The sequence below is a fragment of the Suncus etruscus genome, chromosome 9, assembly GCF_024139225.1.
Source record: "Suncus etruscus isolate mSunEtr1 chromosome 9, mSunEtr1.pri.cur, whole genome shotgun sequence".
Lineage (NCBI taxonomy): Eukaryota > Metazoa > Chordata > Mammalia > Eulipotyphla > Soricidae > Suncus > Suncus etruscus.
Window position 1 is genome coordinate 1204277 of NC_064856.1, and position 24797 is coordinate 1229073.

The 24797-nt window shown below is 37.5% G+C and overlaps 1 protein-coding gene across 2 annotated transcripts in view; it reads right to left on the reverse strand.

Annotated features, from left to right (window-relative positions):
- Positions 1–12571, reverse strand: part of SNAP25 (synaptosome associated protein 25) — a 32751-nt gene extending 20180 nt beyond the window's left edge. For both annotated transcript variants that reach the window (XM_049780230.1, XM_049780232.1), the window contains exons 1-2: positions 12430–12571; positions 5657–5698 (exon numbers count right to left, since the gene is read on the reverse strand). In XM_049780230.1, the coding sequence (XP_049636187.1) occupies positions 5657–5698; positions 12430–12501 (114 nt within the window). In that variant the 5' untranslated portion in view covers positions 12502–12571. The remainder of the gene's footprint in view (positions 1–5656; positions 5699–12429) is intronic.
- Positions 12572–24797: the final 12226 nt, after the last annotated feature.

The window sequence follows — 24797 nt, forward strand, 5'->3', positions numbered from 1 at the left end:
TTTGGGGGTTCTTTTACTTTTTTTTTTTTTTGGTTTTTGGGCCACACCTGGTGATGCTCAGAGGTTACTCCTGGCTATGAGCTCAGAAATTGCTCCTGGCTTGGGAGACCATCTGGGATGCTGGGGATTGAACCGAGGTCTGTCCTGGGTCAGCTGTGTGCAAGGCAAACAACCTACCACTGCACTATTACTTTGGCCTCTTTGGGGGTTATTTTTGCTAGACTTTCTTAAGTTCCAAAATCAGAATATAGTGCAGAGTGTGGTCACTCAGTATGACTTTAGGAATCATCTATGGAACAGATTTGGGAGGTATCAACTATTGATGCCTTTAGAAAATGTCTCAATAGAGGTTATCTAGGGAAACAAAAATTATCATTACAACTACTATAAAATTTTTCTAAACTACTTCTCAAAAGACTTTCTTGTGCATGTGAATTCCCTACATAGAAAATATCTTGTTAAAAATGTAGTTCTTGATTTAATAGGACCAGAGTAGAGGTCTTATGGGGAGGGAAGATAGATTTCCCAAGAAGCACTCAGGTGGCCATGGGCCAGACATCATTACTCTTGGTTAATTAGGTTGGATGGTTCAATGTGAGGGTGAAGATTAAAAGTCTAGTTTCAATCAAAATACTAGTATAAAGACAATATGTATGGAAGCTGAATTGATGTTTAGTTATTTCTGTTTTAGATACTTTTCATTTTTGAGGTCTCTTCAAAAAGATGTGGGAGAAAACATTGTAGGAGACACTGAAGGAAGGGGAGCTGAGGAGTGTACATAGAGTTTATACTCTGAACTCAGAGAAGTACGATTTAATTTTCTCTCTCATTTATAGAGGTGTACTATAAGCAGTTATTTCATTGGCATATGCTTCAGATACTCCCTTGAGAAAAGTGGAATGTGGTTACAAGGATGCTTGATGATTGTAGTTCTGTATACAAGCTAATAGATTCTCAATGAAGGTCAGAAAGTCCATTTGGCCATACTGTTCTGATGAGATCTTTAATTAAAAAAAAAACTAGACTGTTCTTTGGGGTTACAGAAAGTTCAAGGGAGAAAGGAAGAGGTAGACATAGTATTTAGACAAGGCAGAATACTTTCTCTCATTTTTCAAAAAATATTATATTCTGGGCCAGAGAGATAATCAAGTGGATTGAGTACATGCTTTGCATGCAGGATCCCCCAATTTTTCGTCATCCCTATGCACTCCCAGGAGCAACTCCCAGCACTGAGTCTGAGGGTTAGGAACAGGTCCTCTCTGCAAAGTATTATGTTTGAATAGCTAGCCAGGCATGAGAAAATGTAGTATTTTATTGTGTGTGTGTGTGTGTGGGTGGGTTATGACAACACACCTAGCAGTGCTCAGGGCCTATTCCTGGTTTTGTATTCAGGTAGCACTTTTAGTAGGGTTTGGGGAACCATATGGGATACTTGAGATCAAATCCAGGTCAGTATATACAAGGCTAGCACCCTCCCCGCTATATTATCATTCTGGCCCAGGTAGTTTGTTTCTAACTCAATTTGCAATTTCTGTTTGAAATTTCTGGGAAAATTGTCTGACCTTAGACAGGGCAGATAGAGATTTTTTTTCTGGTCCTACCCTGGCTCTGTGCACTTGATATATGAGTGATTTAAAATTTTTTTATTTTACTCATTTTATTCTGTATTTCTAATTTTCCTTTTATAAAGATAAACTAAGGAAGCTTTATGAGATCTTTTAAAGTACATATATTTTTGCCATTCTAAAGTGTTTTTCCAAAATCCCATATGCCTAAGCTAAAATGCAGAAACCCAGGCACTCTCTTATCCCAGAAGCCCCAGGTGCTTATCTGAAAACAACCACTCAGCCTGCATTTTCCATTTGTAGCAGAAATTTTGCTATAAACCACACCCCTCACCTTGAAATCCTTATTCTCTTCTCATTGCCAAAGTATCTCAAAATACAAATTGGCATAAAAAAAGAAAAAAGGCTGAAACTTAAGTCCTCAGTCACCATTTCATGAGAACTTGGTCCAGTGTTTTCGAATTGGCTGCCTGAAGCTCTCTCTGTAGCTTTTCCTGGGCATAGTTGTTACAGCCGAGGCATTCCTGTGCACTTCTCATTTCCTGCTGTTAGTATTAGCAGAGTTAATTTTATTTTATTTATTTACTTGTTTTTAGTTTTGCTTACACTCAAACTTTCCTCCGAGCATATGTTCATGACTTGATTGTCAGAATTTATTGCTCCCTCTTCCAGATATCGAAAGTGGGTTTGACCTTGAATTTGGGGAACACATTTTCTGTTTTTATGCATTCTATTTCTATATTTCAATTTTAGTTCTATATACCAATTTACTTTCAGAGTTGGTTATTTTAGAAATATTTGTCAAAATTAATCCATCAAAAATTTCATGGTGGCTCAAGTGGTAGAGCTCATGTTTTATACGTGTGAAGCCTTGGGTTCTATCCCAAGCATATAGAAGCTAAACCTTAGCATCTCTAGGCATATCCCCAACATAGAAGAAAAAGATCTTTCTGTCTATCCTGTCTATCTTGCCTGCCTGCCTGCCTGCCTATCTATCTATCTATCTATCTATCTATCTATCTATCTATCTATCTATCTATCTATCTATCTATCTATCTATCTATCTATCTATATGCATCTCTAGGTATATTCCCAACATAGAAGAAAAAGATATGTCTATTTTAGCTGTCTGTCAATCTATCTTATCTATCTGTCTTATCTATTTGTCTGTCTGTCTGTCTGTCTGTCTGTCTGTCTGTCTATCTATCTATCTGTCTGTCTGTCTATCTATCTATCTATCTATCTATCTGTCTGTCTGTCTGTCTGTCTGTCTGTCTATCTATCTATCTATCTATCTATCTATCTATCTATCTATCTATCTATCTATCTATCTATCTATCTATCTATCTATCTAAGTTTCCAGTTCCAAAGAATCACAGACTATAAGATTTATAACATTTCCACCTATGTGTAGTTTAGAGCCTTTCCAAAATTTCCACCACTTGCCTATGGGTGAATTTATATTTTCTTTGAAATATTGGTGATGGGGCCAAAGAGATAGCAGGGAGATAAGGCGTTTGCCTTGCATGCTGAAGGGCAGTGGTTTGAATCCCGGCATCCCATATGGTCCCCCAAGACTGCTGGGGGGATTTCTGAGCATAGAGCCAGGAGTAGCCCCTGAGCAGTGTCGGGTTTGACTACCCCCCCAATAAAAGAAATATTGGTGATGGTGTTTCTTAAAAAGCCTTTACATCTCTTTGACTATCACTCTTGAGTTTAAGGTATTTGACTGTCATTCTGAGTTTGAGGGATGGCAAGGAGTTAAATTTTCTACTGAAAGTAGGGTTGTTTCTCCTTATGTTTCTCCTTACAAATTTAGTAACTTTTCTTGTCTTTGAGACTTAGTTTTATAATAATTTACATTCAATTCAAATTATATACCTCTGATACACTTGGGATCTTGGGCAATATCCTGACATTTCAAGGCTCAAATTATCCAAATGATTTCTGACTTTGATGAAAAAGAAATGCTGATTCTCTTGAAAGACAATTTTCTTTTTGATTGAAAACAGTATAATCTAAATAGCCAATGTTCTATACATGGGGGGAGGGGTTTGTTCATAAATGTAAAATAACCCAAGAGGAAATAAGAATAAATCAAACTATTTAAATAATGCTTTGCTCATAATTTCCTAAGGATGAAAATTCTAATAGCCCCTCTCATTTACCATCAGTAGGAGATAACTTCCGTTCCACATTTTGTTCTAAGAAGCACCTTCATGCTTGATGCAGAAATACAACTTTTATCAGTAGAGAGTAGAGATTTTTTTCCCTTAGAATATATTAATTAGTCTCCATTTTTTTTCAGGACTGACTTACACTGCCCGAATCTTAAAAAGCCTAAAAATAGATGTGTATTCGAACAAAAGATTTTGTGGGTGAAGGACCAGTTCTAAGTGTGGCATTTTGAAGCATTTGCTCCACCATTTTTCACATGCCAGATAGTATTTCAACACTGCACAGGTGGGCAAACTGGCAAGAATTCTGCTATTTAGGAATTTACTTTACATGTACATTCTCCTCAACAGAAATGAAAATTGACATTGGAAGTTCTGACCGTGGGTCAGAAAGACCCATATATCAAGATATCTATGTTGGCTTGATTCTCAGCTCAATGCAGGTCCATGTCAGGACTTACTTTGGTATCTTTCTACAGCTAATTCTTTTGATTGTTCTGATGAAAAATTGAGGGGCATCAGGTCCACACTAAAAGCTTTGCCAGCACTTCTAGTTTAGAATATCTGCCTATGTTTTTGCATTCAAATCTTTCTGCAGGAACAGTGTTCCCAGATTAGAGCCTGGAAAACATTTATTTTCATTTCTAAAACTACTTTCCTGGAAAGCTCTGGGGCCCCTTGCTGGCCTTTCTTCCAGTGGGGGCCAATTTGTACTCCATTACAGGTTCAAATTACCATTTTTTTTGTGATCACAGACTTTGTTAAGAGCACTGTGTGTTCTTTCCCAGCTTTCTGGAGAGCTGAGGGTTGCCTCTTCTCCTGTGGCAATTCACATTTAGTCATATTTCTTTCCTAGGTAAGAAGCTGAATTTGCAGAAAAAAATCAAAGATGTTGGCTCCTATAGTGCAAGAAGTAGCTATCTCTCTTTTCAGCCTTGTTGAATTTCTTATTTTTTTTAACTTTTATGTCAGATGTAATCAATTTACAGTAGCATTACATAAGTAGGCTCATTTAATTATTTGAGAATGCCCAACATCACTACAAATGTTAAACACACAAGCATTTATACATTGATAAGTAGTTTCAAAGCAGAACTGAAACATCATCTCACTGAATAAGAAACTATTAGTTTGTTTTATTCTGGTAAGATAAATATAAGTCATCTGACTCTTTTTCCACTTAACCTTTCCCAAAGGACAAGTTCAATTAATCCACTTATTCTTCCTGATCGACTGTTACTCATCCAAATTATAGTGAGTAAGGTTTATTCATTCCATTATTGCTCTTTTTCATTCCATTATTGCTCTATGCCCTTTTTTACTCATTTAGAAATAGTTTGGGATTCATTAACTATGTCTCACAAATGGATCTTTAATCCAGTCATAAATATAAAAGAGCTGAGATGAACTTAATATTTCCCTTTACTAGGAGTTTTCTTAATATTTCATGAATTGTAGTGCCTATCTGTAATTGAAAAAATTACAAAATATCTATTTGGACATATATTTTAAGAGTCATAGAAATGTTAATGCCAGAAAATAATATCAAGATTGAATGTGACTAAGAAATAACTATGCAGATAAATCCTTTTTATATAAAACTTGCTCTAACTAGATTAAAGTGATTCAATCTCTTAATTTCTTGCCAGGATTTGCTTGAAAATGGCCTCCTTCACTGTCTCTCAAAGTACAAAGGGAGCCTGAACTGAAAAAAAATGGAGTGAAAACATTGATGACCATGTGGAAACTTAAATACAGCAATCCCTTCATTCGATTACTTTCTTGTAGGCTACATTCTTATAGGAATCGATGGAGTTTTGATCTATAGAATGGCAATTCCTAGTCCTAAGGTTCTAAGGAAAGAATATTTTAGTGAAAGGTATGTGTATACTTCAATATATAGTCACATCTTACCTCTTCCACCAGTTGCAGCATACGACGGGTGCTTTCCAGTGACTAAAAGAAAAAACATAAACATTCTAAGTCAGATATTAAGAAATGTGGAAAATCTGAAATACTTTCTTCATTTGAGAAACAAAAGGTTTACCCATTTCTTTGCGTTCTTATGTTTCTACTTAATAAGATTCCATAAAGCAATTACATTAAAGCTATATTCACAAATTCAAAAACATATGAAGCTAATCTTGATATTAAGGTAATCTGAAAAATGTAATTTTTCATGTGCAGAATGCATGAAAAATATCTCAAATCTCAGAGGACTATTTGACTTCCCCAGATCAGGAATATTGAATTTTAAACACAAACACAGTTTTCATGAATTAAGATGAATCTAACGTTAAATTTCTTTTCTTTTTTTATTAAAATTTTTATTATTTTTTATTAAATTTGGATTTTTTTAGGGGGCCACATCCGGTGATGCTCAGGGGTTACTCCTGGTTATGTGCTCAGAAATCGCTCCTGGCTTGGGGGACCATAAGGGATGCTGGGGGATCTAATCACTGTCTGTCCTAGATTAGCATGTGCAAGGCAGATCACTACAGCTTGCATCACCACTCTAGCCCCCTAACGTTAAATTTTTAACAAAACTCTTATAAATACAACTTGAAGTTTTTATCAATAAAATTAAGCCGTTGCCCAAAGATGAAAGAAAACAAGCAAGTTTGAAAGAACTAGCCTTCAGGAGACAGCAATAACAATTATCTTCATCTCAGATAAGAAAACATTAGAGGTAAAAGTCTAAATCCCTCAGGCACAGAGCAGTCATTTTTTTTTCCTTTCTCAGTTCCTTTGAAACTTATAGAAACCACAAAACAGACTTGTTTCTCAAAGGTGCATAAATTTTTTTAAAATAATTTTTATTGTGACCAAAGTGAATTACAAATCTTTCACAGTAATACTTTAGGTACATAATGACATTGAATCAGGGGCATTCCCACCACCAGTGTTGTCCTCTCTCCAGCCCTGTTCCCAGAATGCATCCCATATCCCCCTCTTTTGTCCCCGGGGCTGCTAGTATAAGTGGTCCCCTCTGTGTCTAGCTTGTTATACAGTGGATATCAATTCTGTTGTTCTTGGCTTTGGATTTGTTGTATTAAGTCTGATCTTTTTTTTTTTATTTCTACTCAATGTTCAGATGACTGTTTAGTCTTGGTATCATCCATATGTTTTCCCCTCAATTTATGAGGCAGAACAAGATGATTCAACTTATGTGGTTTGGTTTGAAGAAAAAAAAATAGAGAATAAAAGGAAAAAAGAAAGGAAAAAAAAAAGAACAACCAAAGAAACAGAAAACAAACAAACAAAAATCTGGGAGGAGTCAACCTAGAGGTTATAAATTTTATATCAATTTAAGAGAAGAAAGGGGAAAAAAGGAAGAAAAACATAACAAAAAGACAAAAATATACAAAAATCCCCCAAACAGACAAACAAACAAACCAAAACTACAACGAGAAAAAGATCAAACAAAAAACAAACAGCAACAAAAAAAAAAAACAGAAATATAATCACAAAAAAATGAAACAGAAAAACCAAAGAGCATCACAGCAATGAATGTTGCAGTCAACACCCAAACAATAATCACAAGCCCAAAATAAAAAGAAAAAAAGAAAGAAAAAGAATTGTGCTTCTTTATTTCTTATTTTCTTTTTTCTTTTTCTTTCTTTTTTTTTTTTTTTTTTTTTTTTTGCATGGGCACAGTAAATGTTGGGGAGATTAGAAAGGAATTCCCTTGGCCTAATAGATACAGGGTTTCTCTATCCTTGAAGCATATTGTCATGGGAATAACTACAGGCTCCATACACGCTCTTTTTCTCTCCCATAGGTCTTTTTTATGGTGCCAGGAAACTTTCCGCTTAGTTGTGGATGATATAATCAGACCTCTGTTAACTAGAGATCTTGGTATTTGCGCAGGTCATAGGATGAAACCCAAGGTAGTCTTTCTTTACGGTTCGAGAAGTTCTGTTGCATCATTCTTGTTTTAATCAGTCTTCTGTAATTGATGGTCTTGGTTTTTGCATAGATCCTAGGGCGAAGCCTAGGATAGAGTCTTTCATTATGTTTCCAGAAGTTCTGCTAAGTAGCAGTTGTCTCAGTCAGGACTCTGGAATTAGAGATCTTGGTTGTTGTACAGATTGTAGGCCAAAGCCTAGGCTAGGGTCTTTCTTTTTGGTCTCAGGATAAGTTCTGCCCAGTCAGGGTTGTCAAAGTCAGTCTTCTGTAGTTAGCAATCTTTGTTTTTTTGCACAAAGGATGACATGTTTCTGATTTCATCTTATCGTTAGGTGATGAGATAAGACAACCTGCTCAAGTTGTTGTCATTTCCTCATTGTCAGGATGTCATATCAAAACTGGCAGATGTTTGTGTCAGAGCAGTAGTATGAATTTCCCAGGGGGTTTGGTTCCTGGTGCTGTTGAAGAGAACTGTGTCAGTTCTATGTCTGGGATCTAGGGTTCAGGATTGGATGGTCACTGTCTAATCACATGGAGTTTAAGTTGGGTCCACATGACATATGTCCAAGGTGGGAGGTGCCCCTGTATTCTAAATGTATGAGTTCTTATTTCTAGTTAATAGCTTGTTTCTGTACATAAAATGTTCCCAATTTTAGTATGCCTTTGCAAACAAACAAACAAACAAAAAAACAGTGCTATATTATATTGCTGGTGCATTTGTGGGTGAGAATGTCAAGCTACACCATCTCTGTGCCCTGGCTTTGACCTGAGCTTTTATCTCAAGAAGACATTTTCTTGTAGGTTTTTGTACCAAGCAGAGCCAAAACAGAGTAAGTTATGGAAGAGAAAAAAAGAAATATATATACACACACACACACATAGAAAATAAAGAAATAAATAAAAACGAGTTTAAAAAGTAATTAAGGAAAAAGAGTGATGTAAGAGACTACCTTACATTTGGGGATAAACAGATTAAGAGGTAGTATTTATAGAGGTATTAAACATATAAAGGAAATATAGGCTGCCCCATTGTCTTTTGAGATATTTCTGTGGGGGGTGGAATCCAGGGTACATTTTCATCAGACACCCTGTCTTGTTGAGTTTGAGAAATGATTTACTGGAAAAAGGGATTGGGTAGAGTTCTTACACTGGGGGTCCTTCTGGGGCTGAATCCACGCAACAGACCACATTTGGGTGGGGGTTAGAAGGTGGGCCTAAGAGCATGAGTCAGCAGGAGTGTTGGTTGTAGTTTCTGGCCAGTGGACAAGATGTGGGGCTGAGAGGGTGTCCTTTAGCGTGGAAGCTGGGTGATGTGGGGCAGGAGGTTTGTCTCGATACCTAATGAGTTAAGAACTGAGGGTAAAGAGCATTAAATAATGAGGGATATCAGATCGGGATTGGGGTGGGGGTGAAGGGATAGACGAATTTCTGAAGAGGGGAGGAGGAATAATATATAGAAGGGGCTATATACAATTTAGGTCTTAAAGTGTTTTGCCCTATTTTTTCCCCAATGAACTTTATAGATTCGGGTCTGATTTCAAGGTCTTTAATCCATTTTGAGTTGACTTTTGTGGAAGGTGTGAGGTATGGAGCAATCTTTCATTTCTTACAGGTGGCTATCCAGTTGTTCCAACACCATTTGTTGAAGAGACTATCTTTGTTCTACTTCAAATTCTTGGCTCCTTTGTCAAACATTAGTTGACTATATATTTGGGGTTATATTTCTGGATATTCTATTCTAACCTATTGGTCTGAGACTCTGTCTTTGTTCTAATACCATGCTGTTTTGATCACTATGGCATAAATTTATAGTCAAGCTTCAGATTAGGTAAAGAAATCCAACCCAGCTTCTTGTTTTTCAGTATGTATTTGGCTACCTGGGTCTTTTGTGGTTCTATATAAATTTTATAATTGATTATTCTAAGTCCTTAAAAATGTTGTCTGAATTTGAATAGGGATTGCATTGAATATATATAGTTTAGGTAAGAGTCATTTTGACAATGTTGATTCTACCTACCCAAGAGCATGGAATGTTCTCTCATTTCCTTAGGTCCTCTTAAATTTCTTTCTGAAGTGTTTTGAAGTTTTCATAGAATAGATCCTTCACTTCTCTTGTAAGGTAGATTCCTAGGTACTTGATATTTTTGGATACTACTATAAATGGGATTGACTCCTTAATCTTTTTCTCCTCTACTTCATGATTTGTATAGAGGAACACTACTGTCTTTTATGTATTGACTTTGTAACCAGCCACGTTGTTGTATTGGTTAATTGTTTCTACTTTAGGGTTTTCGATGTATATCATCATATCATTTGCAAAAAGAGATAGCTTGACTTCCTCTTTTCCTATCTGGATTCCTTTGATTCCCTTCTCTTGTCTGATTGCTATTGCTAGGATTTCCAAAACTATGTTGAATAAGAGCAGAGACAGTGGACAGCCTTGCCTAGTTCCTGACCTTAGTGGAAATACTCCAGTTTTTTGCCATTAAGGACAATGTTGTTGGCTGTGGGCTTTTTATAGGCATCTGTGACTATCCTGAGGAATGTTTCTTCCAGCCCTATTTTGCTGAGTGTTTTCATCATGAATGTGTGTTGGATTTTGTCGAATGCTTTCTCTGCATCGACTGATATTATCATGTGCTTTTTATCTTTCTTGTTGTTGATGCAGTATATTGATTTGCATAAGTTGAACTATCCTTGCATCCATGGGATGAAACCCACTTGGTCATGGTGTCATAATCTTGATCATAATCTTTTTGATGTATTGTTGGATTCAGTTTGCTAAGATTTTGTTGAGGATTTTTGCATCTATGTTCATTAGTGAGATTGGTCTGTAGTTTTCTTTCTTGGCAGTGTCTTTGCCAGCCTTGGTAATGAGTGTGATAGTAGCTTCATAAAAGGTATTCGGAAGGATTCCTGTCTTTTCAATGTTTTGGAAGAGCCTGAGTATCAATGGTAGTAATTTTTCTTGGAATGTTTGGTAATATTCATCTGTAAAACCATCTGGACCTGGACTTTAGTCCTTGGGAAAATTTCTTTTGTTGTTTGATTTTTTTTTGGCTATACCTATTTGATGTTCAGGTGTTACTCCTGGCTATGTGCTCAAAAATATCCCTTCACTTGGGAAGACCATATGGAATGCCGGGATTTGAACCAATGACCTTCTGCATGCAAGGCAAACGCCTTCCCTCCATGCTAATCTCTCTGCCCCTGTACTTCTTAATTTAATCTGCAACTATATTTTCTTCTTTTAAATATAACTATTTTACATCTAAAAATTGATAAAATAATATTTTAAGCCTTATTTTATAGTGTTTGGCATACGTACTTTTACTCATGTCACTGAAAATGCAGTTGGAAAAATCTGCAGTCATGTGCAATAATCTAATACCTTCCACATGTCATGAAATTTGAGAATATAGATAGTAGTAGATTATAATTAAATGATTGGGAAGCTCATAAAAATTTATAATTTGTATACACTAATTTAAATATTTATACCTTTTAACTTAACATTATGACAATTATAGTAATTACCTATTTGAATTTAATTATCACTTTACATAATTCAAATTTAATTTCAGTCTGAAAAATATAAAATTAGAGCTTAGAATTAAGCTAACTCTTTTTTTTTGGGGGGGGTCACACCTAGCAGCTCCAGGGGTTCCTCCTGGTTCTATGCTCAGAAATCACTCCTGGCAGGCTTGGGGGATCATATGGGATTCTGGGATTCAAACCACCAATCTCCCACATGCAAGGCAAATGGAATTAAGATAACTCTTACAGACTATGGACAGCTTTTGCTTTTTTAAAAAAGTAAATCTTGATTTCTCTAGATTTTATTTGGTTTCTGTTTGTTTGTTTGTTTTTGGAATCCACCCATTGGTGCTCAGGGGTTATCCCTGTGTGCTCAGAAACACTCCTGGCTCCATATGGGAAGCCAGGGGATTGAACCATGGTCCATCCTAGGCTAGTGCAGGCAAGGCAGACACCTTACCACTTGTGCCACTGCTCTGGCTTTGATTTTTCTGGATTTTAGAAATCAGGAATTTTAGGATAAAATACAAATTTATATATAAATTTAATGTTCAACACATTTCTTTTTTATAATATCTTTATTTAAACATCTTGATTACAAATATGATTTTGATTAGGTTTCAGTCATGTAAAGAACACCCCCCTTCACCAGTACAACATTCCCAACACTAATGTCCCAAATCTCCTTCCATCCCACCCAACCCCCACCTGTACTCTAAAAAGGCTTTCCAGTTCCCTCATTCATTCACATGGATATGGTAGTTCTCAGTGTAGTTATTTCTATAACTGCACTCACCACTCTTTGTGGTGAGCTTCATGAAGTGGGCTGGAAGTTCCAGCCCTCCTCTCATTGTCTCAGGATTGTTGCAAAAATGACTTTTATTTTTCTTAAAACCCATAGATGAGTGAGACTATTCTGCATCTCTCTCTCTCCCTCTGACTTATTTCACTCAGCATGATAGATTCCATGTACATCCATGTACAGGAAAATTTCATGACTTCATCTCTCCTGAGGGCTGCATAATATTCCATTGTGTATATGTACCACAGTTTCTTTAGCCATTCATCTGTTGAAGGGCATCTTGGTTGTTTCCACATTTCTGTCTGCAGAATCCCCAGAAGCATAGTAAATCAGTCATTGTATATATTTTTCTTTAGATATTTCCCATAGAATTCTGAATAAGACAAACTATATAGATAGCTCTTCATGTTTTTTCTTTTCTCAGATTTCTGTTCCTTACCTCATCAGCCAACTGGTCAGCCCTTCGCTGCATCTCCTCCAACTCATTTCGCATATCTGCATCTTCAGCCATGGTAGTGGTAGGGGGTGAGGGGTTGCTTGGGCTGGAGTGTCAGTGCTGGGTGTGTCCACAGAACCTGGAAGAAAAATATAAACATTTGAGGGTTTCTATGTATGTGATTAGAAGTGAACAAATAGGAAGATTGGCCCACAGTCTTGTCTGTGACACCTTTATCTGAGTTGGATGCTACACTTCGATCAACAAAATCTTGCTGATTCAGCAACCACATAGGTGCCTAATGATCAACTTATGTAACTTGATATCAATGAACTTGATATCAAAACCAGGAGCATCTGCATTGAAAGGGAAGAGACTGGAATGTCCTAGAAGCAGAGATCCACCACGTAATGAGTTCCATGATCCTTGTCTCCTAGGTTACCATTACACGGATCTCTCAACAGCTACACAATAATTCCTCTGGTATTTTAACATAGTACGTATTATTAGAATCTTTCACAGTTATCACTCTTGTGAAGTAACTCAGGCTATTCAGGGTTTTATAGGTAGGAGGAATTGTAAAGTGAAATTTTTTTGGAGATCAAAAATTTCAGTGATTTTCTACCTGGTGATTGTGGGGCAAACATAAAATCATAGTCAAAAGTAGAAAAAAAGCTCCAGGGTAGCATTCTATTGGTGTTGTTTAAGGACTGTGGTGAATGCCCCTAGGCACATTGGTGGTGGGGATCGCCAGTCACTTTGTACATCAATAGCAGAAACAAACACTATGGTGATCAGAGACCTAAATATAATAAGATTTTTAAAGGTAGTAAGCATATTTTATGCTATGAGTATCATTTAAAGTTTTGGAATTCATAAGCATAAGTGTAGTTTTTTAATATTCTGAATAATTGGAATATTCTGATTTCCCAGAATTTATAATTATGATGTAAAAGGTTTCAATACTCTTGTCTCTAAAGCCTATTTTTCCAACAAGGCACATGCTAACGATCTCACCACCTTGTGGATGAAATGAGAAGACATTATAAAATAGGCTATTCAAATTGATAAGGATAGGGGATAATATTAAATAAATCTTTTTCATTTGGGGCTAGACTGTATCCTCCGCTAAGAATGGAGAAAATCCAATATTTGCTAATTAGCCTTCCCTGATTACTGGCTGGGCACGATAGATGTTGCTCAGCACCGTGGAAGCCTGAAACCAAGGAAACCAGCTGAGTGCCCAGCCTCCTGACTCTAAGCAGTGATTCCCAGAGGACTTCCACGTGGAGACAAACACGAGCACTTTCTCATCCTGTTCATCTTCCTATGTTGCAGCTAGATTCCTTGGTGCAAAGCTTCTTCCTTCCAGTCTAAGAAACAACCGACCTTTCCTTTTAACAGGCTGGATTATACAGACCTGTAGAATTACAATTCCCTCCGACAAGTTTTGCCCCTACCATTCTTTTGTATATTCTTGGCATGTCAGTGGCTATTCTTAGCAGCTAGTTTTAGAGAACCCTTTGGCTTCAAGCAGAGAAATCGTGCTATTGTTTGCTTCACTTTCAAAGTCCCCCAGGGAATCCCAAGGTTTGTCCTACTCTAAAAAGTGTGTGTGCAGATCTGATTTAGGAGGTGGACTGATGAGCTTTATAGATAGAGCTCATGTCTACAGTATTGCAAAGCTGAAAAAGCAGTTCCATGCTTCTAATGAGATGGAGGAAGAGTTAACTGGAGAGTATCTTGGATCCTCTGATGTGTGCTAGGCCAAGAAATGGTCTCTGGGGGCTGGAGCAAGAGCACAGTGGGTAGGCCATTTGCCATGCATGTGGATGACCCAGATTTGATCAGTAGCATCCCATTTGGTCCCCTCAGCATTTGGTCTCTCCCAAACAACAACAAAAAGTAATTGTCTTTGGATGGGAGACAAATTACAGTGGGCATGGAGCTAGCCTTGTACTCAGCCCACCCCAGTTCCATCTCCTTCATCCCATATTGTAGTGGAAGTCTCATGCCCTGGTCCCAGGTGTATTGAGGAATGTAGGTCTGGAAGCAAGTTCGATACAGGAAATAATCACACAAGGTTAGAGAGATAAAACAGGTTCAGGAACTTCCACCACAAGATATCTGCAAGCAGGCAAAATGTACCAGCAGGCAGACAGGCTAGCTATGAGAATGAAACCAAAAGTAGTCTCTCTGACCCAAGGTCTTTACTGGCAAGAGTAGGACCACCCTTATGAGTGGAGAGCAGGTAGAGTTAGGAGCCAATACAGAGTTCCTTCCTTTCCACTCTGGTGTGAAAAGCACAAGCAAAGTGAATTATCCCGAATAGTGTAAAAACCAGGTACTCCCACACCATATGATCCTCCAACAACCCAGGAGTGATTCCTGACTGCAGAGTCAGGACTTGCCCCGGAGTACTGCTGGGAATGGCCCAAAAACAAAATAAAAAAGTTGTCTCCACAAACTACACCCAAGTGTATTAGCAGTCTAAAAGATAGCATTTGAGAAGGCTAATAATGATGTTGAGTCATTTAAGTAAGTCAAAAGCAGTTATACTAAATTGTCATTTATTATCTAGGTAGAAATAAAATTTCACTCATCTTCACACATTGAACTTATATCCTACCTGTTACCCAATCTGGAAGAATATTCCCATCAGTAAAACCTGCTTAGTTAGGAAGGAAATTAAAAGCAGCATTGAGTCTAAAAAATGTCCTGAGGCTCTGATGTAAAATAATGATCCAGTTCATTAAGGATCCAACAGAATCATATTAAATATTAAACTGCCAATGTTTTGTGTCTTTTGGGGGGACACATGGTTGTGCTTAAGGATCAGTCCTGGTGGGACTCAGGAGACCACCCGAAGTGCTAGGGTTTGAACCCAGGTCAGCCATATGCCAAACATAGAATGAGCCCAGTAGCTGCTCCTTTAATGCAAGACACTTGTTGAATGAATTAAAGAATGAGTGAATGATCTGTTCTGACACCTCTAGGTGCTCCAAAGTCAACAATTTTCCAAGTGTGGCAGGCAGTGTTTCTTAAACTTCAACAGACATTAGAATCAGTGGGAATCTTGTGAAAACAGACTGCTCATCCCACTCAGAGACTGATTCTGTTGGTCTAGGATGGGATCCCAGACTATGCATTTTTAGCAAGCTTCCAAACAAAGCTGATGGTTCACCAATAGTAGATCTGACCTATAGAAGTGCACTCCTGAGACTAGATGCTTCACTAGGTGGAAGTCGGGTTAGGACCCCATCGATACATAGAGAAAACACAGCTCCAGGGAACTGAGGCCAAATTGAGTTCACAAACAATTTATGTATTATGTTTTATGTTTCTAAAAGATTAGAAGGACTCAAAGAAGAGGAATATTTTGGGTACATGAAAATTGCATGAAGTTCTTGGCTGATGTTCCATAAATATTTTGTTGGCACACATTCACACCCACTTGCTTTTTCTATTGTCAGTGTGGATCCTTCCAGGCTTGCCATGGCACAGCTGAGTTGTAAGAGACGTTATGTCACACCAAAATGAAAGAAAATGTGCTATCTAGTCCTGTGTAAGAAGCATTTGCTTCAACTGGAGTAATAGTTTAGTGTCCTGAGCATAGATTTTGTACATTTGGTCCTGATAGGGTCCCCTGTGCCACTTATGAGATGTCCCTTCTTAGCACATAGCCAAGGGTAGTCATGGACACTGCCAGGTGTGCCCCTAAAGTCAATGATAGAGGATCATTGCTGATTCCTAAATGAAACAAAGTTCAACAGAAATCCTTAAAGCATTCCTAATTTGTCTTCTGTATCCACAGTGCATTGATATTTCTTCTAGACAAATATAGTGTGGGCTATGTTTTTCCCTTTACATATTATTTGTAGATTTCCCCCATTTCACTGCACTTCTTATGAGGGGATTTGTGTTTCCTGAATCATGTTTTCTGTTTTTATTTCCCTTAAGAAATGAGGTATGGGATAAACTGCAAATTAAAAAATAAAATTCACTATTTTCTAGGATTTTATAATCGCAGATCAGACTGGATCCCTGTGACTAATCTGGAGAGGCTTGCATAGCACTCAGAGATTTCTAATTTCTGGGACCAGAGCAATAGGACAGTGGATAGGGCGTTTGCCTTGCATGTGGCCAACCCAGGTTGGATCCCCCGAGTCCCATATGTCCCCAAGCCTGCCATGATTAACTTCTGAGTTCTGAGTACAGAGCCAGGAGTAACCTCTGAACACTTCCAGGTGTAGCCCTAAAACCAAAAAAGAAAAAAAAAAGATTTCTAATTTTTGTGTTCAAGGCTTCTGGTTCTAGTAGCAGTACTGGGCCACCTTTTTCACATATATAAACATTGGAGATTCTATTTCTCAAGTCTGTAATGCCAAACAAGATCTAGCTATTCTTTGATGTCAAGTTTAATTTGCAAAGCTTTTCATTTTCTAATTTTGCATCTGGGCCTATGTAAAACCCAAATTATAATGGCAAATGGCCTCTGAAAATCAGCCTTTCTCTTTAAGTTAAGTCTCTTTCCAGAAGTAGAGTTAGAACTAAAGATGAGGCAAAAATCCAGTAAGAAGAGTGTATAAGGCACTTGCCTTGCACATGGCCAACTAGGTTTAATCCTTAGCATATCTTGGATGGTCCCCAGAGTCTGAAGGACTAATTCCCAAATACAGAGTCAGGAGTAACCACTGACTATCATGGGTGTGACCCTAATTTTTATAAAAGAGCTAACTTCAAAAAAAAGAAGCTATAAAAGTTGTGTGTTTGAAATGTCAATTTGGCAGAGACGTGGATGGCTCTTATGTTAGAGATTGGTCATTAGAGTGAAAGGGCAGGTGTGTGTGAGGGACATGAAAAGAGCATATTTCCTGTGCTAGCATCTACATCTCTCCATGTTTTTCTTTTAAAATAATAAAATAATAAATCAAACAAATTAAACAAATCATTTAGTCATTCAACAATCACACCCTGTGGCTAAATTATCACAGAAGATTTTTGGTAATCATTTAAGTAAATGTTCTGTAGGGTTGTGGTCTCACACATCTTACGCAAGTGGAAAGACATTTGAAAATTCCACTAAAGTTTGTTGTTAAAGGGCTGGAGTAATAGCACAGAGATAGGGTGTTGCATTGTACATGTCCAACCGGGTTCAATCTCCAGCATCCCATCTTGTCCCTCAAACCTGCCAGGAGTGATTCCTGAGTGCAGAGCCAAGAGTAATCCCTGAGCGCCGCCTGGTGTGGCCCCAAAACTAACAAAAAGTTTATGGTTATATTTGACAGTAAGCAACAAAGGGGGCTTTATAAACATGCAAAACAACTCTTGTTATCAATACAAATAACACAATATTGAGAGCATTCTCATTGATGTACTAATTGAGTACTAATTTAAATATTTATCCTATATTCACTTTTATAAACCTTCAATGGCAATGTACATATACATTATATTACCACTTTATAGACTATGAAATATGCTTAGAAGCACCTAATATACAAACAAATTTAATAGCAGGTCATTTTGTGGGTGAAAACATATTTTTAAGTAAGCTGCATAGATACCTTGTTTGGTTATATCCTGGACACTATTGTTAGCTTTATTTACATACTGCAAAAATCATGCAGACTGGTATAGCATTATTTACATAGAGAAGATATTATCCTCAATTATCTTATGTCTTTAATAATTTAGCTCCTTTTTACTTCCTACTGTTTTCTCCTTTCTTCCTACAACATGTTACTGTGATACTGTTTTTATATCTCCTTGAACTGATAAAAGATTCATTTGAACTGACAAAAGATTCATTTATCCAGGGTTTTCTAATGTTTGGCATCGCTATAAATTAAATGCTATATGATGGCTATAAATTGTCCTGTCTTTGTTACTGAGGTCTGAGTCTACAGGTTGGGGCATATGCTAAGCCTTTGTTATTATTTATTTACAAAGAGTGTTTCATTTCAATTTTCCTTGAGTCAAACATTTTAATGCTTTAAAATATAAATTACACAGGGTTATTATATTATATAAAGGGTTATTATATCATGGTTATTTCTAACTTAGTTTTATCAGGATGAATGAAAGTAGCTGAATTTTGGTTTTTAATAGGGAACTTTTCCTTTGTGTACTATAATCAATTTCTGGTAGCTGAATTTTTGTCTGAAAACAATTACATTTTTTACTATAGCTATCTATCTAGATACATCAAATCAAGCTGAAAGAAAAATTTGTTGCTTTAATTCTTGAAATCTTTGTAATTTGATACACGGATTTCTGTATATCAAATGGTGATTTTAGCTTTGCCAATTTTTATACTTTAGACGATTTTTCCTCTTTCACTTTGCAGCTAAGTTGTCATATAGGTAAGTTCATAACGGCTACCTTTTGGAGGGAACCTTTATTCATTAATACTGTTTATCATTAATATTGTTTATAATTCATATACACCTTTCACTATGGTATTTATGTTATACAGTGTTGGCCTGACTCAGCAGTGCAGATCATTCATCCTAATCCTATCTTTTTCATGCTCACAAAACAACAACAAACCAATAGTAAATATCAAAATAGTGGGAAATCTCATTTGGCTGCTGACCCACTATCTACTATGGAGTTATCTCATTTTCTTACAGGCCTCATCCTTATTCTTTCAGTTTTAATACTTCAGTGTCTTTGGAAATTTGCAAGTGGAAACTAATGATTTCTTCCCCCAATTATAACACAGGAGGAAGTGATCAAAGATGGCCCTACTGCTTTATTTCTACTGCTTGAAATGAGTTCTTAAAGTTCATTCTGCCGTAAGATCCAAATGCCTGCTCTAACAGAGCTGGGATATAATGACTATTGTTGAAAGATTTAAGATTTCCTGCACTGAGATTTCCCAAGTGCATTGAGAGTATTGTTTTCTTCTTTCTTTCTTTCTTTCTTTCTTTCTTTCTTTCTTTCTTTCTTTCTTTCTTTCTTTCTTTCTTTCTTTCTTTCTTTCTTTCTTTCTTTCTTTCTTTCTTTCTTTCTTTCTTTCTTTCTTCCTTCCTTCCTTCCTTCCTTCCTTCCTTCCTTCCTTCCTTCCTTCCTTCTTTCTCTCTCCCTCTCTCTCCCTCCCTCCCTCCTTCCTTCCTTCCTTCCTTCCTTCCTTCCTTCCGTCCTTCCTTCCTTCCTTCCTTCCTTCCTTCCTTCCTTCCTTCCTTCCTTCCTTCCTTCCCTCCCTCCCTCCCTCTCTCCCTTCTTCTTCTTCTTCTTCTTCTTCTTCTTCTTCTTCTTCTTCTTCTTCTTCTTCTTCTTCTTCTTCTTCTTCTTCTTCTTCTTCTTCCTCCTCCTCCTCCTCCTCCTCCTTCTTTTTCTTGTTTTTGGGCCTCACCCGGCGGTGCTCAGGGGTTACTCCTGGCTACCTGCTCAGAAATAGCTCCTGGCAGGCATGGGGGACCATATGGGACACCGGGATTTGAACCAACCACCTTAGGTCCTGGATCAGTTGCTTGCAAGGCAAACACCGCTGTGCAATTTCTCCGGCCCCAGAGTATTAAGTATTCTAATAATCTGAAGTAGCCCTAGGTTTAAAACAACCTTTCTTGATTAAGAAAATTCAATTGGGGCCAGAGTGAAAGTGCTGTGGGTAGGTACTTGCCTTGTATGCTGCTGACATGGCTTCAGCTCCTGGCATCACATCTCTGAGAATTGCCAGGAGTAGTCCCTGAGCACAAACTCAGAAGTAATCTCTGATCACCCTCCCCCCAAATTTATTGCTATTATTTCAATATTCAGATAATTTGGTTGTCAATTATCATGAATAATGTATTAATTTATTTAAAACTTGCTATGTGATAGAAAACAAACCAATAACTGTGTGAAACTGAGGGAAGGTATGTAGAACCTTTTGCCACTTTTGCTATTACAATTGAGATTTTTAAGACTATCAATATCAGCTTTACTATTTAGATATTTTTATAAGAATTGTGCATCTTAAAAAAATAAAGAGTTGTGCATCTTTGGGACAGAGGGATAGCATAGCGGTAGGGCGTTTGCCTTGCAGGCAGGTGATCCAGAATGGAAGATGGTTTGAATCCCAGCATCCCATATGTCCCTGTGCCAGGAGCGATTTCTGAGCACAGAGCCAGGAGTGTCCCCTAAGCGCCGCCATGTGACCCTCCCCCGCTAAAAAGAGGAATCTCAATTGATCTTTGACTCTATCCTAGTCTTACTGAATTTCATTACTCTTGAACAATATCATCATAAATTTGAGAAGTGTTGCTCCAAATCTTATTAAACATAAAAAAGAAAAGAAAATGAACTGCAGATTATCTCACTAGTCAACCAAGATCACAGTGAGAGGGGATGAGCCCCATCTAACGAGAGTCCTTCACCACTGAACAGAATTGATGCCACTCTCCTACTCTACCTGTTCTGAAGACTTCAGCTTCCCAAGTAATCTGAATGCTTCAGCACCAAATGTATCCCAAGAGAGTCCTGGACTTAGAGGCCAGGACAACTGGCTAATGTTTACAAGTCAAATCCTTTATTCAGAAAACAAAGGGAAGACTCATAGCAGAGAAATTTGGAAACCCATTTTCCTCAATTAACAGTCTACTAAAGCTAAGACTTTTTTTTGATAAAAGCTTAAGTACCTAAGTATTTTAAATACTGGAGTATCTATGAGTGTGCCTGGTGAATACTTCTTCCCAAGAACATGATAAGGTGCATATCTTAATTATGAGCTATAAACTAGAGAAAAGATTGCTTTATAGGTAGCAAGGTTAGATTTGTACTTCTTTCATTTAAAAATATATATTTCTATATTAATGGTTTTGTAAATTCTGACTCCTCAACATTTAGGAGGTCATTTAGATCTGAAGTGGCAGCTTCCCTTCTCACCCTGTGCCCTGCCCATCACATTCATCTCAATAATTGATAGCAAGTGAGTACTATATCTGCATTAGTATGCATCCATGCATTTTTGGGGGTTATGTTTTTGGGCCATACCCAATGATGTTCAGGAGTTACTCCTGGCTATACGTTCAGAAATCGCTCCTGGCTTGGGGGACCGTATGGGACTCAGGGGATCAAACCGAGGTCCATTGTAGGTTAGTCTTGTGGAAGGTAAATGCCTTACTGTTTGCACTACCGCTCCGACCCCTATCCATGCATACTTAATACAAGAATTTGGCTTAAGAACCATCTCAAGTGACAGAAATTTTAATCAGGTCACAGAAATAATCACAGTCTCCTTCCGTGTCTCTGATCTCCATCAGAATCCATTTCTTTTCAAGTTTTATTTTTCCAAACCATTGCACTCCACCATAAACCTAGATGTTCTCTGTACTTGTACATTGGATAAACAGACATAGTCCTGATTAATTAATTTAGTTTGAAGAGTAAAGTTTGATTTTTCTTAGTGAGCCTTTCCCTTCAACGATATTCTTGAATTTTTAAACATTATTTTATTTATTTATTTATTTATTTATTTATTTATTTATTTATTTATTTATTTATGTTTTAGGGCCACGCCCAGCGGCATTTAGTGATCACTCCTGGCTCTGTGCTCAGAAATCGCTCCTGACAGGCTCGGGGGAACATGTGGGATGCCGGAACCGAACCTGGATCTGTCCATGGTCGGCCATGTGCGGGGCAAACACCTTATTGCTGTGCTATCACTCTGGCCCTATATTCTAGGATTAATAGTGGTGTTGCTTATAGGCTGTGTTGGCTTGTTTTTTTATTGTTGTTGTTGTTGTTTATATTTTTAAATATTACACTTTTATTTTTTATTTATTTTTGGTTTGAGGGCACTTTGAGGAATGATCCCTGTGTTCAGACTTACTCCTGCCTCTGCCCACAAGGATCATTCCTCAAGGTGTTCAGGGAAACATATGGAGTGCCAGAGAACCCAGGTCAGCCATATGCCAGGCTAGTGACCTGCCTGCAGTACTATTTCCTTGTCTTTTTTTCTTTCCTTTTCTTTTTCTTTTTTTTTTATTCTGGTCTAGGGTGGGCTGGCATTTCAATGTAGCCAGCACTGGCATCTCTTAATTCTAACAGGGCAGCCAGCCACAACCAACACTGATTATGCCTAAATCTCCCTTTTTCAAAAATGCCAATGTTCCCTTTTTGTTTGTTTTGCAAATACAGCCAAATGGGTATTTAGCACTGAGGTTTGTATTATGCAACAGTTTCTGATTGTTTATTTGGGAGCCAATGCAAAGAGGATTCGCAGACCAGGGGAGGAAGGGCTGAACCAAACCCCATCTCATTTACCCTAATGATAGTCAGTGAAAACCACAGTAATTGGTTCGTCCACTTAACAGCCACATCTCGCCTGCAGCTGGACTGCAATGGCTGCCTCCGAGGGATGGGTCTAGATCTAGGATGTGCAACTAGAAGTCTTTTGCTTCCAGACCACTTCACTTCCTCTTGTCTAAGAGAGAACAGAAGAAAATGTTTCTGTTCCAAAGCACCCACTTGGTTGCTGGGAGAAGAGCAAATCTGTTCGGAGGAACACTGGACCACATGGAAACTCTTCTCTGTTTTGTCCTAAATAAAGATGATTCCATTCAGGGGTACATTAACAGAACACAAGACGAAGCAGAAAGATATTCAATTTCTTAAAAACAAACATTTTTAGTATCCACATGATGGACTCACATTAGGAGGAGGCTGTGTTGTGTGCTAGCTCACTGACAATCTTTTCTTCGGCAACAATGCAAGAGATGTCTCTGGTATTCTGCTCAATCCCCTGGAATCTCCCTCACTGGTTCCATGTGGTCATTCCCACTTTTTGCATATTCCTAATTCATATTTATGACCCTCTTTGTAAACTCATTCCAGGCTGCTTCTCCTGATCCACTGAAAGATGGAAGGACTTGGGAGTTTAGATTCCTCTAGGGCACATCTATGACTAATGACCCACTGACAGGAGTACAGAGACTCAGCATTTTCCCCCCTGAGATGAGATGTGCTGCATTGTAAACTCCAAAGATTCCATTGGTATCTTGTTTTGGTTGAGACCTCATTGATAACCACTTTACTAAGAGGCTTCTTTTCATGCCTTTTTGTTTGTTTTTCCTAGAAGCATTTCCTTGATAGGTCACTTCCATATACAACTTTGTCCAAGGATATTTTTCTGTGGAACTTAGTCTAAGGCATCCTCCAGTGCCCACTAAGTCATACTAAATCAAACATGAAAACTTCATATAAACAGGTACTATAAGACAACCATAAGCCACTGCATCAGAAATAAGGTTAGAAAGACAATTCCCTGTATTATCTATCATGCCAAAGAATGTGGTAAATTTTGGGTGAACTTAGTTGGATTGAAATCATTCATCTAAAATATATAATCACAGAGTGGCTGGTACTTGAGAGTGGCCATACATCCTTCTCAAAAGAGGTAGAGAGGCTAGTAATGTAGAGTGGTTGTCTGGAGGTCACATGAACATCAGCAAACTAAACCTTGAAACATTTCTTCTGGCTTGGATCTTTTCTAAGATATAAAGACTTCTGACTTTTGGTATAGAATATTTTTTTCTCTTAAATGAAAGAAAAAATATAAATACTATGGAGTTTATAGACTAATCAAAGGTGTTTTGCTAATAATAAAGTGATTATTTTTTAAAACTTTCTTCTTAAGATGGGATAAACAACTGGTCAGATAACTGACGGTGTTTTCCTAGGAAAGGCATTCCTGGTGAAGATGCCAAGGACAGGGTCCTGATAAACTGGATCTTTATCTTTGTGAAATTTCTCTGAAAGTCCTAGAATTTCTGTGCATTCTTCACCATTTAAGAGTAAATGTACACCATTTACTAACCTAATCTTTTTTTTTTGGAATTGTCTTAATGAACTCACCTTTCCAAAATAGCATTTTAACATCTCTAAAACAAACAAAATATGTGCTTGATTGCTTTCCTAATATATGTTAAAGTAGACACACACCCATTAAATATTTGGACTTTTCTTGGAGGCGGGGAGTATACTCAGTGGTGCTCATAGACTAGTGTTGACTTTGTGCTTATGATATTGGTGTTTAGATGATCATATATGGTGGGAATAAAACTGTGATCAGCTGCATGCAAGGCAAGAGCTCTGGTCCCATTAAAATGTTTTCCTAGTTATACTGAGATACCTTTATTTTCAGTACTGTTACTGATAGTTTCATGCATTCCAACAGCATACCACGCCAGAGTGCCCACTTCCCTTCACAAATATTAAAAGGACCTTTCTCATCGATACCCTACCCCTAATTTCCCAATGTAAATATTTGTCAATCTATCACCCTTCCAAGCTCATTTGGAAAGTAACTGTGTGTTGTTTTAAACTTGGGAATTCACTTCTTAGAATTGTGCAGTAGGCTGGTATTATTATAATTGGCTATATTA